The sequence below is a fragment of the Helicoverpa zea genome, chromosome 19, assembly GCF_022581195.2.
Source record: "Helicoverpa zea isolate HzStark_Cry1AcR chromosome 19, ilHelZeax1.1, whole genome shotgun sequence".
In the NCBI taxonomy this organism is placed as follows: Eukaryota; Metazoa; Arthropoda; class Insecta; order Lepidoptera; family Noctuidae; genus Helicoverpa; species Helicoverpa zea.
Genome location: NC_061470.1, coordinates 3,965,907 through 3,989,848, shown reverse-complemented (window position 1 = coordinate 3,989,848; position 23,942 = coordinate 3,965,907). Strand labels below are relative to the sequence as shown.

At 35.6% G+C, this 23,942-nt stretch overlaps 1 protein-coding gene across 1 annotated transcript; it reads right to left on the bottom strand.

Moving 5' to 3' along the window:
- Window positions 1-4,706: 4,706 nt before the first annotated feature.
- Window positions 4,707-23,161, bottom strand: LOC124639499. Its single transcript, XM_047176891.1, has 6 exons — window positions 23,104-23,161; window positions 8,842-9,084; window positions 7,912-8,049; window positions 6,504-6,627; window positions 5,645-5,873; window positions 4,707-5,177 (listed from the first exon to the last, which is right to left on the bottom strand). Exons 2-6 carry the CDS (start codon window positions 9,075-9,077, stop codon window positions 4,909-4,911), a joined length of 996 nt encoding a protein of 331 aa, XP_047032847.1. The 5' UTR covers window positions 9,078-9,084; window positions 23,104-23,161; the 3' UTR covers window positions 4,707-4,908.
- Between the last annotated feature and the right edge of the window lie 781 nt (window positions 23,162-23,942).

The following is a 23,942-nucleotide window of genomic DNA, read 5'->3' as shown; positions in this document are numbered from 1 at the left end:
CGTGTCGGTGTCTCTAAATATTTCATGGAGAGAAATACTACTTTATACCAACTTGTGAAGGATCGTTAATAGCGGCTACAGTTTCCAAGAGTAGATTTGCTTGTCTAAACTAAACTAGTGAGCATAAATTAATTTAGATAATGGTCTATGTATAATTGAAAGCTGAAGACTTTGAACGCGCTAGTTACTGGAACCACTAAACTGATTTGAGAAATTACTTCAGAATTAAGCCATTTATTGAGGAAGGCTCAATGGTTCTTTTATCAGGGTGCGCAAAGGAGTTACTTCGGGACGTAAGTGAAGCCCCCAAGAATAGCAAGGTCTTTATATTTTTAATTATATATTTAAAAATGTGAACAATCTTAAAGAATAATAATTAATATCTTTTATTCCCTTCTCGGGAGTCAAATAAGCCTACATTTGTACCACACGACCCAAAACTAAAAAAAATCTCAAAATCGTATCGCAATCGTACGCTATATATACGCGCACCTCAGACATTTGCAGCACTTACAGCGCTCGAGCAGGCTGCTCGTCTAAAGTTTCCTTTCACTGAATATAATGAGATGCACTCATACAAATTGCAGCGCTTTTGTTGCTTTATTTTACACTTCTACCGTTAGGATAGACTGGGCTTGTGTGTTGAAAAATGCGGTTTTGAGATGCATCTGGGCATTTTTTTGGATAAATGTCTTATTTTTGAACTCAAATGTATTTACTGTAAACTGTGTGTGTGTAACTACTAAGTACTGTAATGTAGTAAATGCGAAACTATCTCTGTCTGGTTTTCACGCCAAAACTACCTACTACTAAGAGAAAGAAACAGAAAAAGTCTGGATTAGATAATGTACTGCTAACCCACAGCGGGACATTTGTAGATTTTTAAAAGATAATGTACACATATACTCGTACATAAGTCCATCTGTAGCAGATAGTCTTTTCCCGTGTGAAATCGGTTTTATATGATGAATGTATGAATCCTTATGGTTAGTTAGAACATATTATGTAAAGGTAATTTACACGTCAGAAAATAGCCAGAGCCTCAAGTAATTCCGCGGGACATGGGTGAAACCGCGGGGAACAGCCAGTAAGGTCATAAACTCATATTACTCGTATGTATAAAAATTATTCATGGTTTAAGATAATTTCATAAACTGGCAACGTTCCTTTCACTACATGTATTCAGTACTATTCTCTACTAAATAGCAGACATTATGAGTTCATTTTGTCCATTTGTAGAGCCGTTAGTGGCTAGATTTTGTGAAAATTTCAGTTTTGCGGTTTTATAAAAAAGTAAAAAGAACATGTTTAGTTTTTGCAATACAAACGTTGTAAATGTTATCATTAAGCTTTGTTCAATTGTATTTTTAATTTTGTAAGTAATTTCACAGTTTGAAAGTTAAAAAAAAAAAATGTGGGGACACCTTTTCACACACGGTCGGTTAGCCCTATGGTAAGTTATTAATTAACTTGTGTTATGGGTGCTAACACAACTGATAAACTACATATAGTTACAAATATATACATATTGTAACACCCAGACCACGGCCAACAAGCATGCTCATCACACAAATGTCGACCGAAACGGGAATCCAACCCGGGACCTTAAAAGGAACTTTTAGTTAGGGGGAAACTCGCTTTTGGTCGAAACAGAAAATCTGACTCAGATTACCAGATTCATAAACACATATTCACAACCCTTAATACTGTGAAAATACAATAGTACCAAAGCTACGTGATAAATAGTCACGTTAGTGACCAGCTCACTAGCCACAGCTAAAATGTAACCCCAAAACGCTGTGGTGCAAAATTATTAAACGGTTAAACCCCACGGAGGAAGGAAAGATAGCAGAGGTGCCATACGTAAGGTAGGCAAGGCGCCTTCTTGTAGTTCAAGAAACGTACGGTCGGGTAGTGTGACCAGTTACTAGAACTATTGAGTCGTTCGGGTTCCTTGTCAAATCAATTGATCTTGATTGATTGGTGATTTTATTTTGAAAATTATGAGTGGGTTCCACAGAAGGAGTGCAAGGGCGGAGCTAATAACGTTCCTCGTCCACCGAACACCGGCATTTTGTCGCGCTACTTTCTTAGGACGTTTTGTGTTATGAACTCTCCGCTAGTCATTTTGTTCTCCATGGTTAAACCCCTTTCTCCTATATTCATTCGGACACAAATGAATTCAGGGAGGCTTCCAAATTGTTACATACGTTGTTTCGTACACTTTGAAAATCCAATAGCTTTGCATACGGTTTTGAATTTCAGTTCTAATTGTTCTTTAGCTGTGTGGTTTATACAAATGGCAGATTTGAGATAAAATGTTATACACTTTCTTAGTGTATCATGTGTTCATTGTCTGGGCTCTTGAGTCAAGGAAGCAGCAATTCGACTTATCTGCTCAGTTTGTAAAGTAAAGCTTATTTTATAACACAGTTCTATGTTGCTGACTGGGTCCCAAGCCTCCTGTAAAACTGCTTATCTTCATACATTACATTTCAAAATAAATAATACCCAAAAATTGTTATTAAAAAAGGAGTAGGTGGATACTTATGTTAAATATATATTGAGTTTATCTAAAACAGACCTAGAAATACAATATGAAAATAAAAAGTGAACAATATACAGACATGATATATAAAAATATTGGGCTAGGTGTTAAATAAGTCAACTTTTCATCTCTATTCGAACAAAATTGGGTTTTCCCTCATTCTAATTTGATCTGAAAATAAACTAAAAACGAAGCTGAACAAAGGGTTTTTACTGAAATTTATTTTACACCCGACTAGTCATGAAAAATGTTGTGTATTTTTTATTACAAATGAACGCAAATTCTATGAAAAAGCTAATACTGTTGAGAGCAGGAAGGTTTTTTATTTCGCTACGTTTTCACGTAAAATAAATACATTAGAATTAGGTATTTTTGCAAGAAGTCTAGTACCGACTATGCTACTGAACCAATTACAATGAAAGGTACAAATATAGTCTCGATTTCGACAAAGAACCTACTTTTTTCCCCCCCAGCGGTTCTCAGCATGGTCAAGGCCTGCCGGGGCTGCGGGATTGTTCGAAAGAGAAACCGCGGCCCTGGTACATAAAAGGCAAAGTCTATAAAAGGCCTACGACGGAACACGACGGTTTTTAGTCAGTAAGAGTCTGACACTCCCTCACCGCTCCTAACCCACAGCGGGAGAGGTCATTTGATGATTTTTGAGGTCGTTAAAAAAAAGGCCTTTCCAGTTGCCGGAGGTAATTAGGTACCACGGAACGTACCTAACTACTCGTAGTATGGTATATAGGTACTTTTTTAAACTACTATTGTCCAAAAAATGTCTTGGTGATGGTCTTATCAATATTTGGAAATAAAATTGAGCGGCGCTAGTTTTCGATATAATTTATTAAATCACCGTTAAGAAGGTAAAAAAGAGAATCTTTAATGATAACAAAACGAAATATTCATCTCTCTATACATCTGAGTATTCTTATTATCATTTTATTTAGGCACAAATTGTATTCATTTTAAATATTTATGTAAGGATGGGTCACACCATTTTACTATAACGATGACCAAACCATAACCAGTCGTTTACTCACTACCAATTGGTCATGTCGGCGTCTGTTCAGTTAAGGCGACGAATTGGTCAACAATAATTCCATAACCGGCACGCGCATCTAAGGCGTCAAAAGGGGTCGAAGCGTCTGAGCGGGGCGAGGATAACAATACGCGCGCTAGCTTATAACTAAAAGTCGTAAGCGACAAAATGGTTTTGTAATTTTATTATTTAGAAATGATAATTTGATAAAAATTCTTTCTACAATTTTAAAGAGTATGTATATACTCAACTACTAAAAAAGTAAAGAGGCTTAAATCGGTCCCGTTTGCCCATACTATGTGAATCTCTTTTTAAAAAGAGGTATGTTTGATATATTTTTCTCTGTTATAAAAGTTACCTAATCATGTTTCTACGTCTAACAAAATAAGGTTTATATCACGAACTTTCAGGTAACCAAGTTGTATTTTGATCCGTTTTGTATTTACTGAGAAAAATTGAGATCCTTGGCGCCAAAAATTCCAATTCGTCCTCTTAATCGTTATATCTAGTTACATGGTCCATCCTATACCCATAAAACATTAGGGTAAGTTGCACCATTTAACCAGCCGTCAAATCAATGATTTGAAAAATTGTCGTCGATTTGACTGCGGTTTATGTTCTATGTAGTCATCTTTGTAGTTAAATGGTGCAGCATATGACAGATAGCGTTCAGTATCAAATAAATACCTATAGACAATTTATCGGTAACCCGTGAAAGAGGGGTTAATCTCATACACTTCAATGTGATAGACACAATATTATTATATACTAACTCATATCTATATAAGTATACTATAATAATATGTACCTATACAAGGTGTTGATTTGCATTTGTGCCATACTTCAGGAGATAAAATACGTAAAAAATCGATTGGAATTACAGTAGACGGGAAATAGCTAATATGCACGGCTCTTTTTGTCACTGTAATGTCGTAGTATTTCGGAAGTAATCCAATTTTATGAATGAAATTTATGAATAATCGTTGCGTATGCTTTGTGTTTGCGTTTGTGTGAGGGCGCAGCACGATTTTAAGGCCAGTAGCACACGCGCCAAGTTTAAATACGGCTAGATGACATTGACGGAATTCCGAAAAAAAAAATTAAAAAAAAAAATTACGTACCAATTTTTTTTGTTGATTTGGGTCGAGAATCATTAGCATAATTACGTCCTTGAATATGGCACGGATGCAAATCAACAGCTTGTATAATATTTTAATTTCCAAAGATAGTATAGGTATAAGTTTGTATACATAGTGCGTATATATTTGTAAAGTGTTATGTTATTTTGTAAATAAAACTTTTTCATCTATCACAAAAATCACACATCCGAACAGCTATGGTCAATCACTTTCAAAGTCCTATAAGCACCATGAGTGCCTTCATCCAAGTCATCATGTATGTGTAACGCCTTGCACGAATGTGTGCGCGTCACGATGTCATATGACCCATTGCTCCCGCGTAAGTTTCTTACAGCACTTCTATGACGCATGCGTGCTCGTGCCTCGGGCTTGAGATCTGTGTCGTAGAATTTGCGTTCTTCTGTTTGAAGCCATTTTGAGTTGAGTAGGAGTTTCTTTGTCCATTCATCTGGGGAAGAAATGTTTGTTTTAGTTGTGCGCTGTCTAGTGAGATTGGTTTGTAACTGAAGTTGCTGGCGCTTTAAACTTCAGAAAGATTGAACTGACTTGTAAGTACCTACTTCACAATAATATCCATAGATTCATTTATACCTAAGTATTGTCCACGTGCATAAATAATAAATCAGTCACATTTGCTAAATTAATTGTTAGTACTTAACATCCCATTGAAAGTTTAAAGGATTTTCAATATTTATCGTTAGCAGTTTATACCCAGTAGACCCTACTAACCACTACTTAGCACTTTCTAGAAAAATCCTAAGATTTACGTTGGATTTCAATAACGCATCTTTCAGTTGCATTACTTTTCATAAATAGTAGTTTGACATTACTCGTATGGGGATTACATCAAAATTTCATCCCTAGTATGGAAATCCACAGATAGAATATTAAAATCCACAGTTACAGGTAACATACCATTAAGATCTTTCATCATCCCCGCCCTTCCTCCGTACTCATACGGTAACCCATCCACAGGATACCGGTCAGAGCCCAGTGCATCTTCGATCCTGTCAGCAGTTCCATGCAGATGTACCACCTTGCGTCTCCAAGGGTACATGCCTACGTGTAGGAGAAGGAGGGAGAGGGTCTTCAAGCGCTGCGTGTTGAAGATATGGACTTGTACTATGCGGAGGGGGTAGGCTTTCTGGAATGAAGATTGAAGTAACTTTTAATTAGAGTACAGTAGACCGCACATCAGTGGTAACTGTCATGCACCTTAACTTAATAGTAATAAGTAAGATTTTCCTATAAAACTGTTACCACTGACCTGAAGTTGACTGCACCACGACGAAGGTACTATGGAAAATTGAAGAACTATCTACCTATATATTTTTGCATGTTTTGAACTAGGCAATGGTACGTAACGTAGATACTAGTGCCGCCTCTATTGGACTTGAGGTTAGGTATCTTTTGTCTTTTTTAAAAGAGGCTAAAGATACACCACAAAGATAAGACAAACAGAAACAAATGTTTCTTAATGAATAATTATGTTCTGAACATAGATATAATGTGTAGGCACGAGAAGATTTCCAGCCCCAAAATATTCTTGTAATTTCTGTTTTAGTGTGTTATATTATAGTTATAACAGCAGCAACAGAAATTACACCATCTGTGACATCTGTGCATGTATAGCTATCACAGTTCATGACATACAGCCTGATTATGATAGGTCGGATGGCTAGGCAGTGGATTCCTAGTACATATTATATTAGGTTCCTATTCATCCTCTAGGAACGAAGCCATAAAACCGGAGATTACTCAGAAATCTCATTACCTTCATACACCAAATGAAGTCCTTCCAATAGGTGCCTCTGAAGTGGTTCTTGATGTGTCCTGGTTGAAGATCGCTCACGTCTATGAAGATGACTTCTTCACCAGGAGTCGGATCTTCACGGAGTCTGGAACATGAAACAATTAATTAGTATAATAGGTAATTCAAGTCACTTTTCATGAGGGCATGGCTGTTTTCCAAGGTTTATCTCGCCTCCTGAGAAACCTTCTTTCCGTAATCGGATAAACAGTGGCTTATGTTCTTTCTTAGGTTCTTCTTTTCTGCGTACCAAATTTCATATTAATGGTGCAATAGTTTTGGCGTGAAAGCATGGTAAATGAACAGAGGTACGGAGTTACTTTCGCATTTTATACGAGTGAAGTTATATTAAGTACTTCTTCATACTTATTTAAGTAACTTTAACTTTGTATTCTTTGTTCCATTATAAAGTCACCTTCGAAACTTAAAACTAAAACTCGCAAAGGTGGCTGACGAAATGATATGCAAACAGTCTGTCGCCTCACAAAGACTCTATTGTAACACTCCTTTATTCAAATTGACATTGGCTTTTTGTTCTAACAATCTGATTATTTTCCAATACCTAGTATTTACTCAGCTGAGAGGTGTTGTCAATATTTTAGCACGGAGTAAAGAAATATGAGCAGAGATACCATAATGCAGGTTGGTCAGGTGCCTTCTTTTTGGTCAAATTCATAAGGTGGGCATGATCAAAACGACCAGTTAAAAGTGAACTAACGAGGAATTTCGGGTCTTTGACACATCTGTCAACAATTTTTGGTATTACAAGAAATGATCGGGTCCAAAGAAGGCGTATAAGGGCGAAGACAGTAACGTTCCTCGTCCCCCGCTCACCCACATTTTGGCGCGCTACTTTCTTAGGAGATTTTCCGTTATGGCACCTCCACTAGTCTTTGTTCTCCATGTATTTCAAAGTCTTGTTGAAGTATTGGGATTTCGTGTAGAATTAATTTTCTCTTTTTGTTTTGTGTTGTTGAAGGTTGGAGTTTTGTTAAAGACGTTTTCAATAAACCTCTTAACTCTGTTGAATATTGAGCATTACGATTGATTGGAAGTAAGACATCGGAGATGAGCTTCAAATATACGCAGAACAGTTGATTTGTTAGACGGTGATTAAAATATAAAATACTACACGATAGTCCTTACGTGGAAGTAACTCTATCTGTCTTTTTGTCTGTTCGGATTACAAATCAGTCCAAGGTCTGACCAAGGACATAGCCTACTTTTTGTCAGAGAGCGGGAAGAAGAGTCCTTGGGTTGCAGGTTACCAAGAAAATTGTAAGGAATTTTCAAGGAGGTTTTAAAAAACTTAAAAGAATTCTTCTACCTCGTCTTAGTTATAAAGATGATGAAAATAACATTATCCAGTTACCTGATATCCAAAATCATGAGCCATCGTGACAGCAAGGCTTGGGTTGAAAGTGGTCTGTTCAGGGACCCTGGAGCTGGTAGCCGGACCAGAGTTACTCTCCTGCCGCCCTGGCTTCGGGTGCGGAGTGGCACTATGTATCTGGAATTAGTTATCACAGTAGGATTAGTTCTTTTGTCAAGTCTACTAAAAATGATAAATGATTAAATAAATGATTTTAGAAAGATGTAATCTAGATATTTTTATACCAATTACTGTGCCTATGCTGTAAGTCTTTTGTTTGTTTTCTGACAGAATTGTGACAGACAGTCTTGCTTGAACGCGCTAATCCCACAAAAAAGCTACTTAGTGGAATTTGTATTGGATGCCAAAAAGTGTCCCAGAAGGCTAGATAAATAAAATTGCAAGTGCTAATATTGACGTGTAATAGTACCCAATAGCATAACATATGCTAATGATATAAGTTTTCCTGGTCATCAACGTCAAATCGATCCCCTGGAGAATACAAATTAGTGGCGAAAACAATAAATCCTAATGCATGACATGTTTATCATATTGTGACTATAATTTCCTGGTCCACTAAGGTTTGTTGAAAGTACAAATGGTACTTCACAACTTTGTGTCCCCCTATTGTATCTTCCACTTTTAATCGGTTGGGTTAACAAAGCTGTAATGAGTAGTGTAAACTTGAGAAAATAACTATTTTTGAAGGACAGACTTATAAAATAGCTGACATAAGCTAAAAAGATCACCAGCGCTCTCAAACCTGCACATTTTGTTGCACGTATACGCGCAGCAACAACCGTCAATGTGATCGATGACGTGCGGAAACATTGCCTACGTAGAAGCGCAGTTAAAACTATCTTTACTGCATTTATCTTTCAAAATTAACACTTTCTATAACTAATGTTATTGAATCTTCAAAATACTCACACATCCTGACAACTAGACAGAATCTCTTCATCATCCGGATGCCTCTTCTGCCATAACTCCGTCAGTCCCCCCGGGCCTCTCGCAGTGTAGTATCTCCGCGCCCTCTTGGCTGCCTCCACCTCGTTACCCTGGCAGCTGATGAGGAACAGCCCCAGGACCACCAGCTCTTCCTGAGAGGGTTCCCTGGTGAGGTTGTCACGCGCCCATCGTTGAGCAAACGACGCTGCTGGTGACATCCTGCGGCTGAAATATTTTGGGAGACTTTGTTAGGAAAATTGTACATTTGATTCCTAGTAATATTAAAACTCAAAAAAAAACCTAAATGAAAACACGGAATTAATGTTAGAACGCTTGCCTATATGAAATACCTAAATAAAAACACGGAAATATATCAAACAATTGCGGTTGGGCGATTAGTCTATGGACCTATTGTCTAGCATCGATCATTCGATGGGTGACCATCTTGTAATGAAGAGTTTCTAAGTTCCTTAATGTTTCAGGTAGGTAGTCGCTCCTTGTAAAACATTAGGTTGCACTCGGAATGGATTTAGGCAACTTCTCTTCTTTTGATTTTCAGGCCGACCCCAAATAGTGAGGAAAAGGCTAGACAGAAGAAAATCTAAGCTATCCGTTGCTAAACGGAGGATCTAATTTGGTAAACAAGGAAACTTTTGACTAACGATAGGTAGTACCAATTACAATGTTCTATTTATTTTCTTTTACGTCGTATTCTGTGTAAATGTCTTTCTTTATCCAAACAGTTGACACAAATGTTATAATGGTCAACAAACCACCACATCGCCCTTGCTTTGTGATATAAAAACAATGTAAAAGAATTAAGTTTCTGTCAAGGGCGTGATTGTAAGTAACCTCTGTTAGATACTAAGAGTGTTTAAGCAGCTGGACAAGCCATTGCCGCACGTTCCCCTTTACAGGAATGCTGCTCGTACAAGTATGAGTGGGTCAAGTTATTCTTTTACTAGATTCCACGAGCAGTTCCATACGCATACAGAGGGAACTACTTTCCTCACATGGATACAATGTCGCCTTGTTATTCTTTAGCTATTAATAATTACTGCAAATTTATCATAATGCATCCAGTGGTTATTGTGTTAAAGAGGCAAGTATCCACATATACGAACTTTTACGTGTAAAATGTTAGTAGGATGAAAATTTGACAATAATGTTACGTGCGAGCTTAATTATGTGTCATCCAAAATGAGTAAGCTATTATTTGTTGTGTTCCTTCGCCGTTCTAGCGTAAGTTGATATACTTTTTCGTATAGAGATTTGTGCCCAATGCGGATCCAGTTGATTCAATGCTCTAAGATGAGGTATCACAAAAAGTAGAGGTTTACCATTTAGTTGCACGCTCTAGTGCTTTTAGTGGCAAATACTTTAAATTCACATACACAAAGAATAAAGTGTAGTTTTCCTACGACATAAATTCACAGTAAACCACAGAGATACTAAATGTACGGGATTGTTAACGTGAGGATTGCTATTTAATACTTATGATTCTTACTTATTTAGAAAGATTATTTAAAATTGAGTAAGGTTTTTTTATTAATGCTCAATTGTTCTCCGTGTGAGAGGAGGCCTGTGCTCAGCAGTGGGACGAAAGGCTGTAACTGTGTGTAAGGTTTTTTGAGTATCTACTTAAGATATTTTGCAAGAAAATTGTGGGCAAAACTCAATTCTTAAGATTGCGTTCAACACAAAAAATAACTCGGCTGTATGATATTATATTACAGGACTTATGTTTATGTTTTTTTTTTTAATATTTGTATAAATACGTAAAGTATTGTGTTATGAGCCCTAATGCCTGAAATAAATGGATAAGTAAATAAAAATAATATCAGCATAAATAAATACCATTCATACCGAACGTGTAAATTATATTTAACACTTAAATAAAATCTAGTTTTGAATGCATCCTACTTGGTAAATAAACATTAAGGCCTTATACTTACAAAAGAACTTATTGTTTTCATATTACTGTATGGTTTTCCTTAACAAACACTTAACGGTGTGCTAAGAACCATGACCGATGTCTTAAAACCGCCCAAGTGCGAGTCGGAATCGCGCACGAAGGGTTCCGAACCATTGTTTAGAAAATGAGCAAAAAATCACGTTTTTTGTATGGGAGCCTCCCAAAATATTTATTTTATTCTAGTTTTCAGTATTTGTTGTTATAGCGGCAAAAGAAATACATCATCTGTGAAAGTTTCAACTCTCTAACTATTACGGTTCATGAGATTCATCTTGGTGACAGACGGAAGGACGGACAAAGGAGCGAAAACAATAGAGCCCCGTTTTACCCTCTGGGTACGGAACCCTAAAAATCTTAAAATACATACATACAGTCATTTGTAAGTATAAAATGAGGTTTAAAGTTCGTTGACATTATGAGTCAGTCGGAAAACTCTTTCGCAAGTCAATTGTGATGTCACAATGATCATTATTTATTGCTCAGCAAAGTCTAACCTTACCAACCACGTAAACGTCAGTTTTCTTAAGACAAAGTAAATGGTTTTTCAAGAAAATCGGACGTTTATTTTGTCGGTGAATCTGGGCGTAAGAGGACTTTCAAAATTGTCTGCTTGGTTTTAAATGACAGCTGTGAGCCTAAACAATTGATGACTGTCGGTTTGAGTCCGAATGAAAATTACCACGCGAGTCTATGCTCGTGTATGCGCCACAGATTTAGTTAACTATTTATGTTTTAGTTCATTTAGTTACTAAGAAACTACTGTTGGCTCCAAGGAATGTGGCAAGTGAAGGACAGACCGAGTGTATACGCGCGACAAAATCCGCTAGTATGAAAGCGCTTCAAGACTAGGGTCAGAGTGCCTAGTGCGAGTTTTGCAAGTATTTTTTTTCGATGCGAAGATTATCATACCATTGAATCACGTAGCACTTATCATAGAATTGTTTATTTAATAAAGACCGTCATCAGTACTTGGTCGTATTACACTTGAGCTCACTTTTGCGAGTGTAATCATTATTAACCGGCAAAATAAAAGAAGAAGTAATACCTAAATCATGTGACGTAGCATACGACTCTTTATTTCAATAGACTTATAATTACGTATCGAGTTGCGAATGCTGTCAAAACTCGGAATCAGCACTCAGATTGGGACAATTGCTTGCGTGATTTTTCGAAAACAATTGCTGTTCTCACGAATATTGTACGTATGAAGTAGGTATTATAGCCGAATTGTGACAGTTACACACTTAGAACCAAAAAAAAAACATTATTATAGTTCGGCCATTCAGAGAATGCGTTCCTGACACGTCGCGATTGAACTGACGACGTAATAACATTCATTGATTATTGATATAATAATGTTGTTTTAATGCTCCTCAATTGTTAAAACGGTAAACAACCAGCAAAAATATTTTTATCGTAACTGCAACGCCATTGCAAAGTTACGTCGTCAGTTCAATCGCGACGTGTCAGGAACGCATTCTCTGAATGGCCGAACTATACTAGCTGTTCCTTTCAGTTACACGCACTAGAAAACTATTTCATGCATCAGGGTAAAATCCGGTATTTTTTCAGGCTGCCTTTGTAAAAGACTCATTTGAATCAGTTGCGTAGTTTTGGAGTGACAGTGCTAAAAACAGACAGATGGACGGGGTATTTCTGTATTTTGCATTTATAATATAAGTACTTAGGGATGTCGGATACAAACAATCTTTTAATACATAGATGGTTTAAAGCTTGATCTAGAAAGTACTCGTAAGCAAAATGCTTAATAAGAAGATTTAGACGACCTCTGTGGCGCAAAGGTCACCAAGCCGGACTGCCGAATCTGAGGTCCCGGGATCGATTCCCGGTTCGATTGATATTTGTGTGATGAGCATGCTTGTTGGTCGTGGTCTGGGTGTTACAATATGTATTTATAAATATGTATATATGTAGCTATATGTAGTTTATCAGTTGTGTTAGCACCCATAACACAAGTTAATTAATAACTTAGCGTGGGGCTAACCGACCGTGTGTGAAAAGGTGTCCCGACATTATTTATTTTATTTTTTATTTTTTTTTTTATTATTTTTTTTAATAAGTAGCACCCATTTGCTATTAATAACCATGAAAATAAAATATCGTAATATAATTACTGTAACACTTTTATATACGGTCGGAAATCCGGACATAGCCGATGATTGCCGAAGCGAATTAATTTCATTCTATTCCCAACCCTTTCCCTTCGGTTGCCGACTTAACCAACCGTAAAAGCGGCCGTGAACAAAATCAAATTACTATCAAATTCCTATAAAAGTCAGGGCGGATTTCAAAACTGTTTTATATAGCATTTAGAGAACAATAATGTGAAATACCAATGTATCCTATCACGTCTTTGCCTTGACATAACACGAAGTATTGAACTATGCCTCTCTAAAGTTTTGTTAGTGACATTTTTGACTTCAGATTTTTTGGAATTTGATTATCTGGTGGGTTTTTTGGCTGAGTAATGATGGCGTCCAGATTATCGGTTACGGCTGTTGTATCTAATTAGATCAGCCAGTTGTATAAGACACATTAGGTATGGTGCACAAGCATTTGCGCAGACACAGGTGGACTCTCTATTCCTTTACTTAAATCTTATAGCCCGATGGGACGGCAATCCGACCGGAGAGAGAACACAAGCAGGCCTGATATTCCGAAACTTTGGCTTTATATAGGGCTTCCATCCGTCCGGGTTTCTCCGGATTTGTCCTCGTTTGGAGCCCGTCCGGGGGCCATCCGGGCGGGTTTTGAAGAAGTGTCCGGGGAAAACCCGGACCATTGTGTGAAATTAAAAAAATAATATGAAAATGAGTTCTTGTTTTTTTACATATTATTTTCGGTCTCGTGTGGGGACAAAATGCGTTTAACGCCAAATGTCCGGGTTTTTTGAATCTATGCCCGGGTTTGGCGAAATTCGAGATGGCAGCCCTAGCTTTATATGAATGCCAGCATACTCAACGCAACTTTAGGGTACTAAACTACTACCCAATAATATCCCATATCTATTAACAAAGGATACCATACCATACCATATAAAGAAGTTTGTTAGTGCTATTCAAACAAGTTCATTCACAAGAACCTTACAGTGACGTCACAATTTTACATGCTTACATCATCATGGTGATGTAAGCAGTTTATTAAAGTATTCTACCCACTTTGATGTATACAGGGGATCGCTAAAACTAAGTTTGCAACCATCCATCAATAAATTCGTCGTGTTTTCCGACAGTTTGTGGAAACTTTCGTTCAGAACAGCTGTGCGTTACTTTGTTACGAAAACAAGTCAAATTTTCGTCATAATTTAATATTGAAAATGAATTATTTATTTTGTTTGTAAATGTAAAGCTGAAGAGCGAACTCGAAATGTGGGAGAAGTAAGACAGTTTTGAGCTGGAATATAAGAACGATGACTGAAAGAGGACGATTGCAAGCAAACAAGGCTAGAAAAAATGTTACTTGTAAGACAGAAGAGTATGGAAGAAGGAAACATGCTGCGAGTCCAAATAAAAATTGGGATAAGAGCAGAAGGATGATGTTGATGATATAAAGCTAAAAAGTTGGTTGTCACGCTAATCTCAGGAATTACTGTCGTAAGAACAATGCACCAAGTTTCTCTGTCAAAATGAAAGCTTATCCGATTGGTTTAGCCTTGTAAAAGTATGTTTACGACAATTGCACTATTATTAGACACGTAGCAATCGACACGACACGCACAAGTGTCTTGCACAAAAGTACAAAACTATTTTGAATAGGTCAATTATTATGACAGGTTATATGAATAAATATTTATGACATTGATCCCACCATTTGTGGAATTGGCAGGAACAATCATAGGATAGAGAGATGTGGACAAATTAGAAAGCCTTTGCTTCGCAGTGGGAGAGTTCGGCATAAGAAAAAAAATACATGATCACTACCGACGAAAATTGTTAAGATAAATAAGAAGATATTTTAAATTATTTTCGTCCTAATTTCAAGAATTTAATGAGTTAATTTAGTTGAAACTTTAGTGAGATGTAGTCTAGGCCTTGAGTAGCTAGGCCCATTGTATAAAATCTAAAAGGTTACTATCAAGCAGTTTGAAGGTTTGTCACTCCTACACCGTCTTTGTGACTATCGTTATTTAAATGTTTCTAGTGAGACCATGGTGATAAAAGGTAGGCATAATATACAGTATGTAGTATAATAAATTGTTTTTAAAATGTTGAGAACTTTTCTCCTCTTTTTGTTTTTAGTTGCCTAATCGAAATTGTGTATAGAATAAGCGGTCAACAAACGGGGAATGACTGACTGTACCGGGATAAAACAGAGCCTATGTTGCTTTTGAAGAGTGTAGCTTTTCAACTGTGCAAGAATTTTTCAAATCATTCCAGTAGTTTTGGACTTGTATTCCAGTAGTAGCTTTACGATATACTTAAACAAAGAAAAACATGTTTCCTCTCTGTTATATTAGCATAGATAGATAGGCTGAGTTACTTTCGCATTAACAATATTACTAAGGTTAAACCTTACATTTTTAAGAGTTTAAATCCGCTTTAGCTTATGCACCGTGGTACCACATTAATCTTAGTCACGGAACTTCTTACAGCGAGCGATAAAGGTCATACTGTGATGCAAACCTTTTTGTTGTAGATCAAGCTACGTTCGATTTTTGTTAAAATGTCGTGATATCCTTACTGATCTTTGTTAACCTATGCTTAATGTTATGTAGTTGAAGAGTTGCTTGGTTTGGTTGAATGAGCTAATCTCAGGAAGACGCAAATCGAAAAGTTCTTTGAATATAAGATGAAACATATATATTGAGGGATACTTGCTACTTTTTATCCAGGTTCCTTCGGGATGTGAGTGTATATAAAAAAATTAACATACATTTAAATCCCATCCTTTCAATAAGAACATTATACTAAGTAGCCAGGTGGGGTTAAAAAAATAGATAAATAAGTAGAGTTTATGAACTAGACTAGAACTAAGTTAAGTAATTTAAATAGCTCTTTAGCTATATCAGTGTACTTTATAATTATGTAAATATTTATAAACCCGATTACCCTGAATAGTAACTGGGAAATACCAATTTTTCATTATCTGTGCATCTATAATTTCTTCTAACCTCTAGCTTAGTCTCATTCCAGCATTCCACCATTAACAACTTATATTTGCATTAATTAAATAACTAGGTACATATCAAAATATGTTTAGTTATGATTTTATACAAATAAGTGAACTACTTTGTGCAGAAATTAATTCATATTGACATAATATTTATTTTTGTGTAAATAGGTATGTGCTTGTGAAATATGTTGTCTGTTTGTCCGGCTAACTCGACAAAACTACTGAACCGATTTAGTCACATACTACAACTATAGTTATCGGCACGGATATTGAGCTCTCGGCGGAAGAGAGGGGATCGCTTTGCGCACTGTCCACATAAGGCAAAAAACCAATAAATCGCTTCTGCGCAGGTGAAGGTTAGGGCTCAAATTCTCTCGAGACGCGAGCGAAACCGCAGGACAGTCATAATATTTTAATATCATATAAAATATGACTAATATGTTACACAGATGACGTGTAGAGGATTATAGCTACTGGCTTATTTAAATCTTCGAGATAAGTCGATCTCTTTACTGCCACGATAAAGACCCTGGTCATGGTTTATGGAGAGTTTTAAAAAGTTAATCAAAACATGTTCTACAAATATTACTATGATAAATCAACTAGTTCCCGTCCGCAGTTTCACCTGCGTCCCAAGAAGACTGCTTCTTGCATCCGGATAAAAAGGATCTTATCTTTTAATTTGAACGTATGTACATATTTGTGTGTATAACTTCATTAAGGAACAAACATATATAAACCCACAAAATTTCACAGTTCGACAAATCTTCGTTGTTCAGTTTCACAAATCTTCGAATGGTAATTGTTTTAACGGCGACTTTTGAATGCAACTTATTCTTTTAAGTAAGGTACAATCTTGAATGTAATAAAGGAAAATTTTGTCAACAAAACAGACAGTTTATTACCAACGTGATTTAAAAATACAACAGTCTCTTACCATTTATTTTTATTAATCTTATAAAAGAGTAACACATTAAAAGTTACTAAAATAACTCTGTTTGCACGTGTAATAAGTAATAAATAAGCATTTTCATTTTAAAAATGAATATAAAATACAAAAAACAGGTTAACTTATATGAAATCTGTACTAATACATAGGTATATTATGTAAAGCTGAAGAGTTTGTTTGTAGGTAGGTGTGCGCGTTTGTAGAATTTGAAATAAACAATATTTTAGTGTTTGTTTTCCCACTTATCTACGGCTAGAGCCTACTTATCCGAGCACTAGCCTTTTTATCCGAGCACAGAAAAGTTCACACAGGATGCGGATAACATCTCTGGCAGAAATCAGTCCATTTATAATCTAGCCGTACTCATGCTTATTTATTTTGTTACACAAATTGTAGCTTTACTATTCTGTAATACAGAAATGCAGACGCATACCTCCTTTGACCGCATACCTCAAAATGTCAACAGATAATAAGGTCACGCGCATGTAGAGGTAGATTTAAAACAGGTCTACCTAATTCGTCCGCCCGCCATATTATTGAGGAAGTAGCATGCTACTTACGAGGTAACTTCCCGTTGTTAGTGTTGTGAAAAGATTTATCGATAACCGTTATCGATAATCGTAAATTGTGGGATAATTTGTTTTGATTTATATCGATAGGTTAATTTGTTTGACTTATGTTGAGATATGTGACTATCTGTGTTGATTTGTTGTTAACTGTGATTTATGATGCTATTTCTCGATCATGCATCTAGTTTGTAGATTAGGAGAAAACACAGAAATTAGAAATTTTGTAAAATAGATTTCAAAAATAATTCCTTGTAACATAAAATATAAACTAAAATATAAATTTTACACAAAATTAGGTAACTGAAACAACTTCTGAAAGATAATGTTACAATTTTTGACTGTGACCGTTTTGTAAAACGTATTTTAATATTCATTCGTAACACAACATTCACGTTTCAATTAAAGTTGCACTAAGTTTTGTCAGTATTGGCAAAAACTATTTTACTATTTTTAGCAGTATAAACTGGGATATCGAATTAAATTACGTCAACAATCGTAGACGTATCTAAAGTCTGAACAAAAAATAACCTTGATATTATAGGTATTTTTTTTCCGACGTCAAAAATCATCAAATGACCCCTCCCGCTGTGAGTTAGCAGCGGTGAGGGAGTGTCAGACTATTACTGACTAAAAACCGTCGTGTTCCGTCATAGGCCTTTTATGTACCAGGGCCGCGGTATCTCTTTCGAACAACCCGCAGCCCCGGCAGGCCTTGGCCCTGCTGGGCCCCGCTGGGGTGATATTATAGGTCTTAGAATGTAAGTCTAGTAGGTATGAGTAAGAAGAGAAATAATTCTTATTCCATGATCTCCTGAGCCGTTTCCCAACTATGCCGGATCGGCTCCCAGTCTAAACTGATGCAGCTAAGTACTAGTGTTTTACAAGGAGCGACTGCCTATCTGACCTTCTCAACCCAGTTACCCGGACAACCCGATACCTCTTGGTGAGACCGGTGTCAGAATTATTGGCTTCTAACTACCCGTAACGATTGATAAGGATGTTCAATGACAGTAGATTTCATTCAGGCCCAAGGTCATCGACCAAAAAAGTACCTATGTTTTTTTAAAACAACTGTTAACTATAATTTTTCACGTTCATTTTTAAATTATATTGTGTTTCAAGACTTTTAAAGACGAAAAAAAAACACTAGGTATCTGATCATTGCACATTGTTGTCTATACTAATATTATAGAGAGGAAAACTTTGTTTGTTTGTTTGGTTGTAATGGATAAACTCAAAAACTACTGGACCGATTTTAAATATTCTTTCACCATTAGAAAGCTATCTTATCTGCGAGTAACTTAGGCTAAATTTTATCCCGGAACAGGCAGTAGCTCCCAGGGGACGCGGGTGAAACCGCGGGAAAGCGGCTAGTTTTATATATTGTTATATGTAATATTTATTTTGGTATATATTATACAGTATTGGTTATTTACGTATTGTTTATGTAGGTATAAAATACAGCTTTTCTTTTTCATTATTTTTTTATTTCTATTAATTATTAAGGTATTTATTTACGCATACACTGTCTACATATCTTGATTCTTATTTTCCTTTCGTTGGTATGCGGGAAGCGATTTCTTTTATTTCTTTAAATTCTCTCTTTCTAGTATTTCTTTAAGTATTGTCTGTGTATAAAAATTTAGTTAATAAATAAAATAAGAAAAATGGACGTTTATGTTGTTGGTGAACTAGTATGATAAAAATGCCCTCTGAACTGTCTAAGATGAATGTGCCTTTACAGTCAAAATGAAGCTTTATAGTTAAATTGATGGCCTGTTCGAATAAGACCTGATATTTGTAGGTAACGGTTGTACGGATCAATGAGTGACAATCACGTCTTGTTTTAATCAGTTGTGAGGTCACAGATAAGGTAATTAGTCTTCCTTGCTGATCGTGAATAGTAATAAAGATGAAGAGTTTGTTTGTTTGTTTAAACGCACTAATCATAAGAGCTACTGGATTCGAAAAATGCTTTAAGTGTTAGATAGCTCTATTATTGTGGAAAGCTACAGGCTACTTGTTATCTACATAGGTGCGCGAAGTAGTTACCACGGGACGCGGGAGAAACAGCTAGCGAAAGCTAGTTTAGAATATACCTGGAAGCTAGTTTGGTATAACTCCATATTTAGACCGGGCCCTTCAATTATGGGTTTTGGGCACTGTATGTATATCTCGACGACATTAAGCAGAAAAGGCTTCGCATCAAGAACGCTGCAAAGAAAGTGCTTACGGCACTAATAACCGCTTAGACAAGCATTGCCACAATCATCTGACCCAGATGCTCTGTGGCCAATGATGATGATGTACAGGAATGAATTTTAAGCAGTGCGCAAAAAAAAAACTGGTGGTTCAGAATCGTTAACAGAAGATATCTGCATCATCAGTAAAAAAATTTTTTTCATTCTTTTGTCCGCCCTAAAATCAGCAAAATATGGATACCAACTATTCATACGCGCGCCGAGCGGAGCTCCAACAATAAACCGGTTTCGCGTTGCCGCCGTGCATACTATGACGACTGTGACCGTGCTATCGGTTACAAAATAAACATCTTTCGATATCAATAACTTTTCTTTTTTGTACTAAAACATTACAAAATAAAAATATACGTATCTATAAAACTTATTTAACTATAAGTTGACAAAGTTTGCGCACTGGATAAAATTCATTCCTGTATATCTACCAGTAAACAACTTTTTGTAGGAAAATCAGTCTTGTCAGTTTCCACATAGTAACTGCTTAGTCAAAATATCTCTGTACAATTGTTTTCCTTAACAACTCATAATGATTAGGAAGGAAAGTACCACCACAATTTTTTTTATCGTCCATTGAAACCCACACAGGAGATTTTATTTACCGGCATTTCGAGGAAAATACTTCTCGCACATATACAGGGTGTGTCGTTCACAATCACATTAAATCCTATCGCATATACTTTATGATATTTTATGGCGAACTGTAAAAAAATAACCTAATCCATTCAGTGGTTTAGCCACAGGAGTTATTTTTCCGTTTTTATAATTTACAACATCATGTGTAAAGCAGAGATAAAGTTAGGAGTATCGAATGTTTTAATCAGTTGACAGCTGTCAGTTTTCAAGGCAGAATTTCAGTTGTTTGTAATGACTGACTTTTATATGGTGTTCTAATTTTCGCACATTTTTATTCTATTTACTTTGTTTGAAAAAATCATTTTTTTTATTTTTACGTATTTTTATTTTTTCTTTGTGTTAATCAACATATATTAACCAGTATATTAACGCATTTCATTTAATGTGATTGTGAACGACACACCCGATATAAATAGTAGCCTATATGTTTTTCTGATGACTAAGCTATATTACTGCCAAGTTTCATCAAAATCCATCCAATAGTTTTTTCGTAACATCCATACATACAAACTTTCACGTTCATAATATTAGTGGGATAGAGTCAATCACAACCATGTTGAAGTTTCCATTGGTACCTATTGTGTGCCAAATTTGGCACCAATTAGTAAACAAATGTTCCTAAATGGGTTAGTGTTAATTAGTAACTGTTAAATAATATCGATCACCGGAAAACTGTTATGGATACAATCACTAACAGTTAGTGGGTACTACGTAAGAATGTACTAAATGGTTTATTTTTAACGTTTAACTTTATTAGGCATGCCTAAAAAACAAATGACTATAGGAGTTTATTAACTGGCCTATTTTAAATTGTTTGTTAGCTAGATCATCAGACCATGCCGAGTGGTAAAACATGGACGAGCTTTATTATATTTTAAGACCTGCGTATACTCATATTTGCAAAATAAAATTCTATAATATTCTACCAGGAAGTGCAAACAATACATAAATTATTATAATAATACTAACGTCAGGTTTTAGAAATATGGATAAATATGAAAACAAACATAAACCAAAGAGAAGATGGCTTGATTTTACAAAAGACGTAAATAAGAAGTCAGTGGATGCTAGTATGAGAGCTAACAGGGAGGAATAGGAAAGAAACCTATTGCAACGACCCCAAATAACTTGGGAACAGGGCAGAAAGAAGATGAAGAAGAATAAATCAACTTTTTTAATCAGCTCTAAGAATAAATGTCAGGAACAGGTACCAACCCATACATTTTGTTTTGTAGCACGCTTTTACTAAAGTCTGCCCACACACGAATAATTGTCATAGTTCAGTAACCGGATAGCACGATTTTCCCTCAAGGATTCGCTAAGCTAGAAGACTTTAGTTTAAATTCACTTAAAGACAAGTAAAACTTAGTTTATAGTGAGTTTGAAGCCAGATTATCGTGGAAGGCCGGTCGGTAATTGTTCCCAACACTATTAGTCAACCCTTTCAAGTTATTTAACTTCCTCAATAATAATAAGATAATGACAACACTGAGTTTCTTGAATGTATGTTTAACACTAGTGGGTAAATGTTTTTGCATTTTTTGTTTATATTTGTCACTATTGTGTCTATGTTTAAATACGTAAATTAAAACATTAATTTAATTTTACAAGCATATCAGGAAAAATATTTATCTGAAATAATTATTTTTACATAATACAATACTGATATTATTATTAAAAATTAAATATAAACAAAAAATGCAAAGACATGGAGTCACTCGTGTGTTGGTACACAATAATTAAATGTCATAGATTTCTACGAAGTATCCACAAATCGAATAAATATTGCTTAAAGTGATATTTTTACAAACACACAACTTATAATAATCATCGCACAATACCCATAAACCGCAATAATTTTCATTCACCGAATAACTGAATTAAATTATGAACAAACAAGAAAAAAACAATCAAAACCAGTAGCACACATTAACACTACGAATAAAACTATTTAAACAAAAACAAACAAAACATAAAACAGCTGTCACTCAAACAAACAAATAAGGTTACGATCACGAAAAAAATATAGTTAATAAAAAAAACCATCATCTGCCTAGCCTTTTCCCAACTATGTTGGGGTCAGCTTCCAATCTAACTGGACGCAGCTGAGGACCAGTTATTTTACAAGGAGCTACTGCTTACCTGACCTCATCAACTCGGGCAACCCAATACGCCTAGGTGAGACTGGTGTCAGATTATCTGGCTTTTGACTACCCGTAACGACTGCCAAAGATGGGCAAATTACAGCAGGTTGAAGGACAGAAGGTTGAAGACTCTAAATTACTACGGAATATATTAAACTCTTTTGCAAAAAAACGGGCACCTATGTGAAATCTTGGTTGTTGATGTTGGCGATGTTTTGATGTAACAGAGAGGAACATTAACCATTTATACTGCTTTATCAGTTTTCTGAAAATCACGTAAAAATCTTTCCAAAACGCCGACGAACTTTCTACCAGGAATAAGTCCAGAACAAGGTTTAACCAGTTTCTTAGCAATACTTCGAAATTCTAATTTAGAATACTCTCTCACGTAAAAAACTCCAGCCATTAAAACCTTTTGAAACACACATAAAACCAAGATTTCGCTTAGGTACCCGCTTTTTTTGCAAAAGAGTTTATTACTTAAGAACTGTATTAATAAGGAGAACTTCAATAATTTGTATAGTGACATTCGAAACACGTGAAACACGGAAAAAATAAATATATTTAATTTAAATTCACATACCCGGTGTTGACAGCTGGCAACCGCGGCCGTTGCCTATACACTGAATCATGCGCAGTCTCGCTTGCAATCACCTTGACCCTATGTTCGTCGAATGTTTTTGTGTGTATAAACAAATGAATGGGTAGTAGGCTTGCTTTTAAAAAGCTTAGGTAAATAAATAGTTATTATATCGTTTGTTTTAATAAATAAGACAAAATGAGAGAAATTCTGGAAGGAATGTGTTCGAAATAAAGGAGTGAATGTTTATTCTATTCTTACATGAAAAAATCCTTTATAGGGGGCAACAAAGGCATGCTTCGCATATGTTAATATTCCAAGAATTTGAAAAGAAAATATAACTCAGAAATTCTCAAGTAAAAAAATATAACGATGTGAAAACAAAATGATGACTTAAATTTATCTAATAACTATATCAATTAAAATATCACCTAATTTGCAAAATAATTCTTAAGTGACCCTTTATTCACGGAGAAAAAATAATAAAAAAATTAAACCAATGAAAATGTATGGCTATTCGTTTCTTCCTTAATGTAACTTTAATCCGTGTTTATTAATAAGTAGCTAGTAGTTTTAATGTGAGTTTGCTTTTCTTTTTTTTTATCATATCAAAGTGTAAATCTGACGACCGTTGAAAACGGACCTTCTGTATTTTTTCACATTGTTGTATCAGCTGATTTAATTGAAGAGCTCTTGTAAAACCCATAAAGTACATAGAGGTATTTTTTTGGACAATCAAGGAGCTTAAGAATGATGGTGACGAACATTCTTGACGTGTGTTTTTGTTACTGGCATTTTCGTATATGGGAAACAATTGATGATTCTTAAATATTTGTAGTCCA

What these genes read in the sequence shown, in the direction of transcription:
- LOC124639499 (XM_047176891.1), bottom strand. Translation starts at nt 9,077, where the DNA reads ATGTCACCAGCAGCGTCGTTTGCTCAACGATGGGCGCGTGACAACCTC. An exon ending in ACTTCATTTGGTGTATGAAG is followed by an intron (nt 5,874 to 6,503) that starts GTAATGAGATTT and finishes TCTTCATTCCAG; the next exon opens with AAAGCCTACCCCCTCCGCAT. An exon ending in GATGATGAAAGATCTTAATG is followed by an intron (nt 5,178 to 5,644) that starts GTATGTTACCTG and finishes TTTCTTCCCCAG; the next exon opens with ATGAATGGACAAAGAAACTC.